Source organism: Sprattus sprattus (genome assembly GCF_963457725.1).
Source record: "Sprattus sprattus genome assembly, chromosome: 17".
Taxonomy (NCBI): domain Eukaryota; kingdom Metazoa; phylum Chordata; class Actinopteri; order Clupeiformes; family Clupeidae; genus Sprattus; species Sprattus sprattus.
Genome location: NC_137915.1, coordinates 16,730,735 through 16,743,621, shown reverse-complemented (window position 1 = coordinate 16,743,621; position 12,887 = coordinate 16,730,735). Strand labels below are relative to the sequence as shown.

The 12,887-nt window shown below is 44.1% G+C and overlaps 1 protein-coding gene across 1 annotated transcript; it reads right to left on the bottom strand.

Annotated features, from left to right (window-relative positions):
* Positions 1–1,082: 1,082 nt before the first annotated feature.
* On the bottom strand, positions 1,083–11,595 carry vill (villin-like; the record flags this gene model as incomplete). Its single annotated transcript, XM_080855622.1, has 19 exons — positions 1,083–1,196; positions 1,457–1,720; positions 2,299–2,367; positions 2,675–2,863; positions 3,691–3,835; positions 4,421–4,566; positions 4,839–5,018; positions 5,426–5,584; positions 5,884–6,021; positions 6,405–6,505; positions 6,811–6,964; positions 7,223–7,321; positions 7,707–7,785; positions 8,363–8,568; positions 9,076–9,186; positions 9,821–9,929; positions 10,226–10,425; positions 10,942–11,016; positions 11,524–11,595. The coding sequence occupies 19 exons, from the start codon at positions 11,593–11,595 to the stop codon at positions 1,083–1,085; spliced, it is 2,610 nt and encodes an 869-aa protein (XP_080711748.1).
* Positions 11,596–12,887: the final 1,292 nt, after the last annotated feature.

Below are 12,887 nucleotides of genomic sequence, written 5' to 3'. Positions count from 1 at the left end.
AAAATGCAATACTAGGGTGCACTCCAGAAATGAAGTACAGAATTATTTTCATACAGCATGCTCTGTCAGTGGACAAATAATTCTCCAGTTCTGAAAAAGGTTCTTTAAAGCGATAGCAAATTCATATGGTTCCACAAATGTTACAAGGAGTTTCTAAAGTACCCCTGACAGAGTTCTAAGTGGAGCCCACATGCAATTTTCCATGGTGACAGGAAGGTTAATTTCTGTTTTTGAGAAGACTGAAAGGTCCAAAAAGTTCTTTGCATCTCTTGACTGAAGCTGCATCATTAATTTACAGCAGTTTTGAAAACAACTTTTGTTACATGTCTCTTTTTACATGTCAGCTCATTAATACTGTCTGGTGTCAATGTTATTACAGGCGGTAATGCCTGAATCATCTACATATCATTTTTTTATTTTAACATCCTATTTCAAAATATGAAAAGTAAGTGTAATGTTATTTAGCAGGTTGTCTTTTAGAATAAGCAGTCATTCTGTTGCTATGGTTATTTTCATTAAGCTGCAAATGCATCTAAATAAACCGTTAACATTTTGATGAGTCTTCTAATCCCATCCAAGCAAAAAGAGAGATGGCATGCCAAAACAGTTTAATTTCAACAATCTTTATGGAATACAACAACTCTAATCCCACTCAACTGCCAGTATCAACAATTTAAAAGGTGTTTTTTTATAATATAGTAGTACATTCATTTAGTTAATGAAATGAGATGCTAAATAATTACCACCAGGACAGTGACGCAAAAGCAAAGCAGCACAATGTGATTCCACTGAATATTTCAGCTGTGAAGGTGTGATTTTCAACTATACTAAATATGTATGGCATTCTCCATTACCAAGATCCTGAGATACACAATACAAACAGTGAGCATGTGTACAGTTATGTTGAATCAGTGAGATAAAGGTTCTCCTTTGTGAGATAAATAATGCCATTTGTGGTCCCTGTGGTTACAATGGCTCTCAGTGTGGCAGATTCAATTCCAAGCAACGTACAAACAAACATAAATACGTGTTTAAAAAGTATTATTTCTCTATTGTGCTCTCAGAAGGAGATGGAGCCATGCTCAGAAAAGCCCTGCCTTCTTTTTGAGGTCGTTCTGGCGCCATTTGGGCAAGCGCTGGAAGTCAGCCTTAGTGGAACCCAGAAGATTCTCAAAATCCGCATCCGACAGGAAGTCCTGGAACACAGATAATATAATGAACAAAAGGAAAGAATGGAGAGAATGGATAGTGCGAGCGAGAAAGAAGGAGAAGTAGAAAATGCATGATAGTCAAAGGGAGGGGGCACATCAGAAAAAGAGGTTTTGGATTTGTTATAAAAAATAGCAATAGTTTCCAGTGGTAGCAGATGGTGATCGACCAAATTATTATATATTCATAGTGGTTAAAAATCAAATAAACGGTCTGTTTAAATAGCATTAAGACAATTGGCACTCACCTCCCTCCTACTGGGGTCAATGCCCTCGGGCAGCTCATCTGGGGCTTTATTCAGGAGCTGCTCAGGACTCCATCTCCCAGAGTTCCTGTTGTTGGAGCTACCAAAGGAGATGTGAGGGGTGGCACTGTATGGGCCACCTGATGGGCCCCGTTGCCTTTGGGACTTGTAGGCAGGAGGGGGACTGCCACTGACTGGGCCACCTGGAGCGCTGTATTTGCCCCCGCCACCTTCAGATCTCTTGTTCAGACTGGCATTGTTCAAGTTCTACAACAATAGACAAGTATGATAAGAAGTCTCTCAACTCTTAAGATAGATAGATAGAGTGGGACATAGATAGATAGATAGAGAGAGATACATAGATAGAGAGGGAGAGAGATGCATATATGATAGATAGAGAGAGATAAAAAGTGTTAAAATACAAAAGAAATTGGACTGAGTCTAAATTAATTTAATTCAGCAGAGAGGCTCATGGGTGTTGAGCAATATGCGTCCAATAGCTCTGACCATAATATAGCCTGCCCTTGTCTTAATTAGATTCCCACTATTAGCCTAATCATAATGCAGTGGGAAGCTGGAGAAATCCAGCAGGAACCAGGCTGTGATTTATCCTACTTACCTGCACTGTCTCATCCTTGCAAGAGAATATCCCCTGCAGACTCCATTAAAATCATATCAGAGGAAGTACGCAGGGTATCACAGGTACAAATGTATAATAGCCCAACATGAGTTTGCATGATAATGGCAGTACCACTCCTAGTACTAGCTATTAATATCTATAAACTACTACTACTACTATTTGACATTGTGTGACAATACACTTGAGTTGTCGGTGGATGGCTTACCACAGTTATCTGGGAGATGGAGGCCACATCACCTAGCTTTCGCTTCATGTCCTCATAGGACAGGCCTCCCTGTGGAGAGGAGCTCTTTTCAAACTCCTGGCACATCCATTACACTTTCATCATTCAGTGATACATTACTTATGTTTTCTCAGTCAGAACCTCATCGCCAGTCTTAGTGCTCCTAATCTGTTTTTTTTAAACATCTATAAAAAACAGAATGTATAAAACTGATTTTACAGTGTGTGTAAAAATCGTTCTACATAATTATTCAAACTACTTGATAATATTTATTGGTATTATGAAGAGTTATGTCTCAGTCTGTCATGTCTCTACCACCCCCTGGTGGACTGAAATGGCAACTGCTAGAGGTACTCACACTCCACTTATGGGGGTCCCAGGCATTGAACCAGCCAGTGAAGGTGAGTGGTTCATAACCCTGCTTGACTGAGATGATCGGCGTCTGGGGATCCCGCCCAGCTGGGTGTGTCCTCAGGTACTCAAGTGCACTGTTGCACGCCTGCTCAGTTTCATATTGGTTGGCTGAGCTGCCAATCCACAAGAAGATCTAAGGAAAAGAGACAACGAACAGGTGTATAATCTCATTCATTATCACCAGCATGGCCACTCCACTGTATCAACAATCAACCCTGATTGTCAAACACCATGGCACACATAGTTTGCCCTGTGACAGTATCTAAGGCATATGCTTACATTTACAATGCAGGGATGGTATACATTTTATCATCACATTTGGTCTCTAGGAAGGAATTAGATCATAACAGGTCATCATGATAGGTTTTCTGAATCATCTCTGTAAGACGTGACGGTTACACACGGTGGAAATGTGTCAGAGCAAAGAATACTATGGAGAGCAATGAAAATGTCTCAGATCTCAGACACACACAATCCCAGTGGTATTGTATGTTTAACAACACCAAAGGTTATAAAACAACACTAAAGATTCTGCAACAACACCAAAGGTTCTGAAACAATGACGCACAAATCCAGTTGTATTGTGTGTTGAACAACACCAAAGGTCCTGAAACAACACCAAAGGTTCTGAAACAACACCAAAGGTTCTGAAACAATGACGCACAAATTCAGTTGTATTGTGCATTGAACAACACCAAAGGTTCTGAAACAACACCAAAGGTTCTGAAACAATGACCCACAAATCCAGTTGTATTGTGTGTTGAACAACAGTAAAGGTTCTGAAACAACGGTAGACAAACACAGCCCTAACACCTGCAAAACCTTCCCAAATCATATTTTTTCAAAACGACCAGTTGCATGGTAACCACGGATGTAGAGCTAGACTGATTACGGTAGTCCATGGTGACGGCATGCCCTAAGGTGAGGTGTTTGATGTCAATGTGCCGGACAGGCCCTCACCTCCTCCCAGGTGTCCAGAAGCATGACGTCATCCTCGTCCAGGTCATCTTGAGCAAAATCCTGCACCTCCGTCATAACAAACCGGCCCGTCTGATTGGAGCACTCGAACAGCCGAGGGCTGTGAAGAGGCTCCTCCCTCTCAAACCTTACCCAATCAGAAGCAAAGCCAGGTGTGATTGATCGATTGCCTGTGCAGCCGCCCAATTAAACACACAACAATAGCAAAAATGGCTGTAATTACCTTACCACTGTAGTGTGAGTAATTATACACTGACTCACTGCGCTTTCTTAACCTGTCAAGTGGCTGGGTGGGACCCATCCACTCACTGAGTATTTAAATAGCGCAGTGGCTTGTAGAAAAAAAAGAACTTTGGAAGCTGACATGATTTAGACACTGATGTAATGGTTCTCTTTGTGTTGTTCCTTCTCTATGGTTCCTCATGACTATAAATGGAGGCATCCCTCTTGTGTTCACCCCCACAATGTAGTCGTACATTGCGTATATTTGGTCTGTAATTGTTCTGCTCACATGGTGATGTGATGTGATGTTTTAGGTGGTGTCTTGGAGAAACAAAGTGGTAGAGTACGGGTGTTGTTCTGTTTCAAAACTGAGTGTAGATAGCCATGGCTACTAGGCTCAGAAATATAATTTTCATACATACATCTTTATATTATGTTTGGAGGGCTTTGAGAGTGGGATGTGCTATAGTATATGGGGTGCTGTGCTGACCTTTTGTCACTGACATAGGGGGCCTTGCCTCCCAGGGCCACCCAGAACTGAGCCGTCTCCTGACCCTCCATCACCACTTGCTTGTCCTGCTTGGAGAGGATGTCACTCACATACTTCCCCATCTCTCTCTCATCCCCACTGCATCCCTGTGGAAACAAACACACACACACACACACACACAAACACACACGCACATGCCCATGCACACACACACCACCACACGCACACACACACAAACACACACGAACATGCCCATGCACACTCACACCACCACACGCACACACAATCACACACACACAAACACAATTTTGTAACAGTTGATATAAATGTGATATAAATGTCTACTTTCCCCTTACAAACTTTTAAACCGTACCAAACTGACTCTACTTCTGAACTGCATGAATGAGTGGGGACTTGCCTTGCCATACCAGAGGAATACCATCCGGTCACTCTTCAGGAGAAATACATCATTAGTGTTGAGGGAAGATGCTCGGGGTGGCACCTCCGTTGCCTTGGTGTTGTACTCATGTGTGCCCTTGACCTGGAAGAGCTTGGTACCAGTTGGGGGCTTCACCACCCCAGGCTTGCCTGTGCCACCCTGTGGGCAAGACAAATAAATGGTCATACCAGGACCAGAGGGATGAATGGAAATACTGGAAAAATTGTAGAAACTACAATGATTTCAAAGTCAATTGGGATAATATCACAAGGCAAAGCTGTAAGCGTCAATAAAATAACGAGACATGTACAAGTTCTAAACATCAGTGTAAATATGCTATTGCAGGAATGTCAGGATACTTGCCAAAGAGAGGTAAAGGCCTAGTCTTACAGAGCCACACAGAAATCCCCACCTCACACATCACTCAGAACAAACAGATCCAAACATAATTAACACAACCTGGGACAGAGACAGAGAGGGAGACAGAGAGAGAGAGAGAGAGAGAGAGAGAGAGAGAGAGAGAGAGAGAGAGAGAGAGAGAGAGAGAGAGAGAGAGATAAGCCCACCTCAAAGATGATGAGCTTGCCCTTGAAAATGGCCAGGAAATGACGCGGCTCCTTCCCCATGGTCACCCTGACCTGAACAGGAGCTCCGTTGAACTTGTTGTCCACGGCAACAGCCTGATAGGCACAAGCCGTGATCTCATCTTGGGTGGCGTGGCGTCCCTGTGGCATCCCATGATTCATTTCAGTCAGGCATGTCAGAGTTCAACGTCATTTATGAGCATCTGCATGGCTGCACAGGACTCTGCCAGAATCATTTGTGTAATCAAGGGGATTTTGTTTTGGTACTCTCTTCTTCAGGTTCAAAAAACATTTGTTCAAGCTTCTGAAGCGACTATAACCGTATACTACTCTTTCAGATTTCGGTTTTTACTGTGCAGCTACACTGTGCATTTTCATACATAGAATGGCACACTAAGTCAGGGTGATAAGACCACATGGTAGTTCTGTACTGTACCTACCAGCCACATGTAGAGGATATACTGTGGTCTGTTAGCCCTCATGTAGGTGTACAGAACGATATAACAGTCCCCTCCATAGAATTGCCCGAAAGAGCTGGGGTGAAGTTCCTGAAGTTCATGCTTCTCAATACGCCAGATCTGAGAGAGTGAAGAGGGAGGGAGTATTTAGCTGAGGGGTAAGCATTACTGAGAACTGCTATTGTGTTTACATTTTGGGTGTGGTAACATTAGTAATGCTGAAACTATTATCTCAGGGTGGGAAAACAGGAGCGGTGAGTTAATAAGAAAGGTGATTAAACGAGATCAAGTGAGATCGAGTGAGAGAGAGAGAGAGCGAGAGAGAGAGAGAATTGTGGAAATGAGGGAGAGAGCATATGCTTCTCTGTCAGTGTATGTGTGTGTGTGTGTGTGTGTGTGTGTGTATGTGCGTGTGTGTGTGTGTGTGTGTGTGTGTGTGTGTGTGTGTGTGTGTGTGTGTGTGTGTGTGTGTGTGTGTGTGCGTGTGTGTACATGCCTCTTACCTGCACATCTCCTGAGGCGTCATCCACCATGCGCTCCTGTGCTGCGATTTCAGGGCGAGCATGAAGCTCCATCACGTCAAATGTCACTTTGTCAACCTTAGCTAAATCAAAGATTCCATTCAGAGCAAACACACTCAGTCCATCCAGAGAGTACACACTCAGTCCATATAAATAGTAAACATTTAGGCCATAAAGAGTACACACTCAGTCCATATAGTTCAGAACATTTGAAACAATATTGAAAAATTATAAACATAATGTTTACTGTGGCAGCACTTTCCTCTCCTGGGGCTTAAGCCTTCTCTCCTAACAATGTGTTTGCTATGCTCAAGTTAACAGGTGTATGTACTGTAAGAGCAGCCGGTAGATATATTCATGGCTGGTGGGTTGCTAAGGGTGACCATACCAATCTTGCCCATGGAGTAGGTTCTACCCATTCCTTGGGTTTGGCCCTCTTCAGTCCAGGACTTGAAGAGATGTTTGAACATGGCCGACTCTCCACCCTCTCCCATCACCTCCACACCAGTGGTGGATGGGTAATTTTTAGCCTTAATGAATCCCTAGAGGATGACGAACAGATTGGTGAAAAGACAAACCACTAAACACCACAGTATACCAACCACATAATTTTATATCCATGTTCAGGTCCATTTCATCTGATGAGGTGAGGCGTAGAATAAACTTTATGCCAAGATGAAGGTGATAAGTCAGACTATTTTATATTTAAAGTGGTGAACCGTTACAGAGAAAATTGAGCCCGGGGCTTTTAAGAGGTGTGTGTTGGAGAGTGGATTGCTTTGGCTGAAAAGATAACGTACCACAGCCCTGGAGAGAGCGGTACGACGCTCCTCTTTAGAGGCGTGCTTTCCCTTCCACACAAACACATGCGTGCCCCCCTGGTCTACTATATAACAGTCCTGAGAGAGAGAGAGAGAGAGAGAGAGAGAGAGAGAGATAAGGAGAGAGAGAGAGAGAGAGAGAGAGGTAAAGAGATGACGAGACAGGGAGAGAGAGAGAGAGAGAGAGAGAGAGAGAGAGATGGATGGAGGAAGGGAGAGGGAGAGGGAGAGAAATGAGCAGAATAAAGACAGGCAAAGACAGAGACAAAGGCAGAGAGAAATATAAATACATACAGTATGAGAAATTGGGATGTTGGGATGTCCAATTAGTTTTTTGCAGCACTGTCATTTTAACATAGTTCAATTTATTCTCTTTTATGTCCAATGCAGTATATTTTATGTAATAGATTAATGTATTTTGATGCGTTTTGATGATTAAAGAGCCTGTAATGATTTGGCTCACAGTAGAACGCAGCAGATCTTGGGTCAGTGGCTGACTGGCCACCTCCTGCACCACCAGCTTCCCACTGGTATCTGAAACACTGTCAGCACACAAACACACACACACACACACACACACACACACACACACACACACACACACACACACACACACACACACACGGACATAATATATGGGTACCCGAATACAGTTAAAGTTATTCTTTCCTGTCATGCTAAACTCAAATTGATTCAGCTAATAAGCCCATGTCTCAGCTCAATGCAGATCATTAATCGTGTTAAACTACTGCCACCCACACCAGTGGAGCGTCACATCTCAAGAATAAAGCACAGAAACTAGAGAGACCATGGCACACACATTCAGTTTTTCACACATATACCTGTATGCCTATGTGATAACATGTTACCATATACTTTTTTCCACACAAATGGAATGTCCTAATTACAGTAAAAACTCTAGTTTGATTATTCTATATGTGTAATTAAATGTAATACTTTTCAATTGAAAACATAACTATGGAAAGATGATTTGTTCTGAACGCTGTCAGTGTTTTTTTTAATTCATATATATTATATACAAACAGAAAAACGAAAATGTCAGAAAATAAATAATGCTTCTGGTGGATGAAATGATAGCTTTCCAGGGGCACTACAGACCTGTAGAGTCTGACACTGGCGATCTGGTCCAGGCCTGATTTGTTGTCAGGGATGGCGTCTCTCAGGCCCCCGGTCCTCTGGCCGAGCACTGCCTTCATGATCTTCATCAGCTCAGGGGAGTCATCCTCACGCCCCCCCTCTACCACCCCGATCTGAGCTCGACCCCCACGCTCCCTATCCCGGATGTCCTGGGCCAGGAGAACAGCCTGGGGAGGACAGGAGAAGAGACATGAAAGGAGGAAAGAGGAGAGCAGAGGAGAGAAGAGGAGAGTGGAGGGAAGGAGAGATAATAAGAAGGTAGGAGAGATAATTGGGGAGGAGAGGGTAGAGTAGAGGTGAGGGAGGGTAAGAGGAGAGAGTAGGGGAGGAGAGGTAAGCAGAAGAAAGGAAAGGAAAGAAGAAGGGAGGAGTGGAGTAGAGAGAGGTGAAGAGAGGGGAGAATGGCAGAAGAGGAAAAAAGAAGAAAGGAGGGGAGAGGGGGCAGGAGGGTAAGGGAGGAGAAAAGATGATAGTTGAGTACAGTAGAAGTAAAGAGGACATGAATAAGACAGAGCAAGAGAGGGGGAAGGGGAGAAAAAAAGAAAAAGGAGTAAAAAGGAGGTAGAAGGAGAGAGAGCTGAATGTCTTTGATACAGCAGTCCTAAACAAATGCATTCCCCAAACAAATAACACCCCACCACAGCGCGCACCCCCCCCCCCCCCCCCCCTCGTACCTTGAGTCTCTCCCTCCTGTTGCTCTGGGGACCGTTCCACTGCATGATGACTTTGCCCATATCCAGGAGGAATATGTCCCCCTTGTTAAAACTGTTCCAGGACACGTCCACCTGAAACGCAGCAGATGGCACCACATTAACAAGCTCCATTTGCACAGTAATACTCATCTTCAGAAAGTTTCACTTTAAGGATCCACACAGGCTAAACGGCGTCTGTGATCAATCTCCAAACCAGCAAATTTACAAGAGAATGATTCATGCTGCTCTCATTGTCAGGCTGACAGCAACATTTATCCTCTCTTATTTACAATAGAAAGTTGAAAAGACCATATTTGAAATGGAGATTTCTTTTAAAGGGTTTTTTATGTAGAAACAGATGAGCCGAATCGATGACAAATCCATAGCCTTTTCTGAAGTGATGGCCAATGGAGAGTTAGTGGCCGCAAGTCCAGTTCATTTTACCCTCATGACGTGCTAAGCCAGTTATACAAAGGAATTCTTACAGATTTTTTATATAATTTTATTCTTTCTATTTTTTATTTTCTGTGGTGACACTATGCTAACATTAACAGACCCGAGGAACCAATAAATGTTGTAACAAAATAAAACAAAACACACCAAACAAAAAAGTATAGAGATATCAGTGAAATGAGCAAAAAATGGCATTAACCCTGTTAATTAACTCTTTTTTGATTGTAAATGTAGAACATCCCGGCTGTAAGTGTAGGTGTTCATGTGTCGCTACCTCCGTGGCCGTGATGAGTTTGGTCCCTTTGACGTGCAGCAGCCTCAGGATGTTGTAAGCATTGGTCTCGACATGCTGGAACCCTGATGCCACCCCGCCCTTCTTGTAGCTGAGGCCAAACACCCACACAGAGAACACATGTGTGTTAAACATCAGGCATCTCAAGCTAATTCAGGGCTTAACACTCACAGCATCTCTGTTGTTGCATTTAAGTCTCTCTTCTCATGATATTTGTAAACACACAGATTATATCAATTGCAGACCTGACATACAGTGGTTGTTGTATGCTATACGTGGGTATATGCTTAGTTGGAAAGCTTGCAGGCCAGATTAAGATGAAGCACATCTTAGTCTCAATGGACTCCTCTTTGGTAATGCTCAGAGTGGCATGGTGCTGAGGCTTACATGAGTCCGTTCTTGAAGTAGCTCCTGAACTTGGACGACTCGTTGGCTTGCACCTCCCTGTGCTGGACTGGGCTGCCCCCCAGGAACTCGTCCATCTGGGTGACGTAGATCGCCGCCGCTCCCTGCTCGTCCTGGGAGGAGGCGTTACCGATCCAGTAGTGGATGTCGGTGCCGGTGGAGTGAGAGGAGTCATGACCCACCTGAACCAACAGTAACACCGAAGTGAATTACAGCAGAATGGCAGGTGTGTGTTTTATGAGGAAAACAAAGCAAAAACATGCAGCTGTTAAAGAGACACAGACACAAATGCAGCACATTTGATGCGTATTGCGTGTGCTCATGAGTATGGTTGGCACTGATGGGGTAGTTTTGTTGAAAATCAAAAGAATAGAGTAGTTCTGAACATAAAGGCTTAACGTCCTAGCATACTGGTTGAGTAAATCAGTAGAATCCAAAGATCAGAGTAGCTGTTAGAATAGCATATGTTCCATTTATACATTGACAACAGCGAGAAGGGAAAATCAGACTGCCATCTCTAAATGGCCCTTTGTACAGCAGACGAGTGCTTTGAACACACAACAAGCACATTGTAAATAGCCTTGGCCGAGTTGTTGTGACATGTGTGCCTATGATTGGATATCTAAGTAGAGAGGAAAAGCTTGCGTGTTTCATGTTGAAACCAACGGCTTGGCAGCACAGTTGGCTAGTGGACTCACATGAAGGACTATGTAGCAATCCCCCTCAAAGAAATTTCCATAGGCTTGCTCAGGCACGGGGACCATGTTCATACTCTGCAAAGGGAAGACAATGGAGCCAAAAAAATAATGACTGCGGGGCATAGAGAGAAGAAGAGCGGAGATGGAAGACGGGGAGATGTGAAGGGAGGAGAGGGGAGCAGGGGAGATGAAAGAGGAGAGGAGGACAGAAAAGAGTGCAGAAGAGAAGAGAAGATAAGAGAGACAGAGAGAGATGGGGGTAGGGGGCGACTGAGGAGAGGAAAAATTAGAGGAAAAGAAGAGGTGAATTTAGGAGAGGGGCAGAGCTGCAGGGAGGAGAAGGGGGAGAAAGAGAAGTGGGGAGCTATAGAGGGAGTTGACCTATGAGCTGGTAAACTGAACAGACAGGAGAGTGGAGGAGGGAAGACAGTGGACGAGATGAGAAGAGACAAGTAGACAAGAAAAGACAAGAGCAGAGAGAAAAAAGAAAATAGCTTGAGATGGTGATTGAAGAGGAAAGGGAGAATAGAACATATCTGTATAAAGGTACTCATTATAGACAGTCACCCTCTGGCTGCTTACATTGATGGTCCATATCTGCAGTCCAGGTTTCTTCTGGATGCTCTTCAACAGGTCTGCTGTTTCTTCTGACATCCTGTGTAACTCTGAGGAAGGAGAGGTGGAAGAATCGGCGTGATCTCACAGCCCTTAATTAGAGGGATGGGTTGCGATGATAAAGTTTTAAGGAGTTTGAATTATACAAACCGGAGCATAGGACCACGAAATGAGAAGTCATGCAGAAACTTTTATCATAATCGACCCATCCAAACTGGCTGACAAACATCACATATCATACAGATAAATAAAAGCTTTTTTGAGCAATCTAACTGAGGTCAACTCACAGAACACCACTAGGACATGCAAGATGAACAGTAAAAGAGATGCTGAAAGATGACCCAGTCATCACCTTCTCCTTAAGGACGGGGAGAGAGGACATAATGATGATCCATGCAGCGCTGGAAGTGCCAGTTCGTCTCCAGCTCTGGGTCGTTAATATCAGACTTTTCATATCTTTGATGCAAAATTCATAGCAGTGCAGGTTTTTATAATGAGGGAAAGCTTCCCGCTTCCGTCTGTCCTCTGATAGTGCCAAGGCTGTAGGACGCTTGCAAGAAGATCAAACAGCAGATAAGACACTATTATTCAATATTCAACCTGAAGGTACTGGAGTCCTGTACTGATCGGGAACAGACTCCTTAAAGACCATGAGGGGATGAACACAAGGCAGCGAAGAGCAGAGCAGAGCCCTGTCCAGGTCATATGTGCAACAGTCTTGCTCTCCTAAGGGAGCATAATTGTCTGGTACTCTTGTTTCTGTTCTCAAACAATACACCCCCCACCACCCCCCAAACAACCCACCACCCCTCAGCTGTCAACAACAATGCAAGTTGTCCCACCAGCAAGATGAGGGTGAAAACTGCCCAGTGGAGTGCTAATGGGGGGAAATCCTGTGTGATTCAGGGGCACTGGACAGGCAGCCTGGGACATAAAAAGCAGGTTAGATTTGTGTATGTGTGTGTGTGTGTGTGTGTGTGTGGGGGGGGGGGGGGGGGGTGGGGGACAACCCCTAGCTACACCCCTGTCAGTGTCCCAGTGAAGCAGCATACCAGGAGCACCTGTTTCTCTATTGCCAGAGTGAGATTTAAGGCTATTTAGCCTTTAATAACCCACCTCAGCATAAACATTAAACCCCCACTGAGAGACAACCGACATTTAGAAGCTCAAGTGCAACTGTTGCTAGGAGATGACGATGCCACACACCACATAATTGACAGGTCAGCATAGGTAGCATTTACACAGTGACCCTCAAGCAGGATATGAGAATCTGTGAGCGTGCCACCGCCCCTTATTATTTTCCTTTCAGCGACAGCCTCCACTCAAGAGGT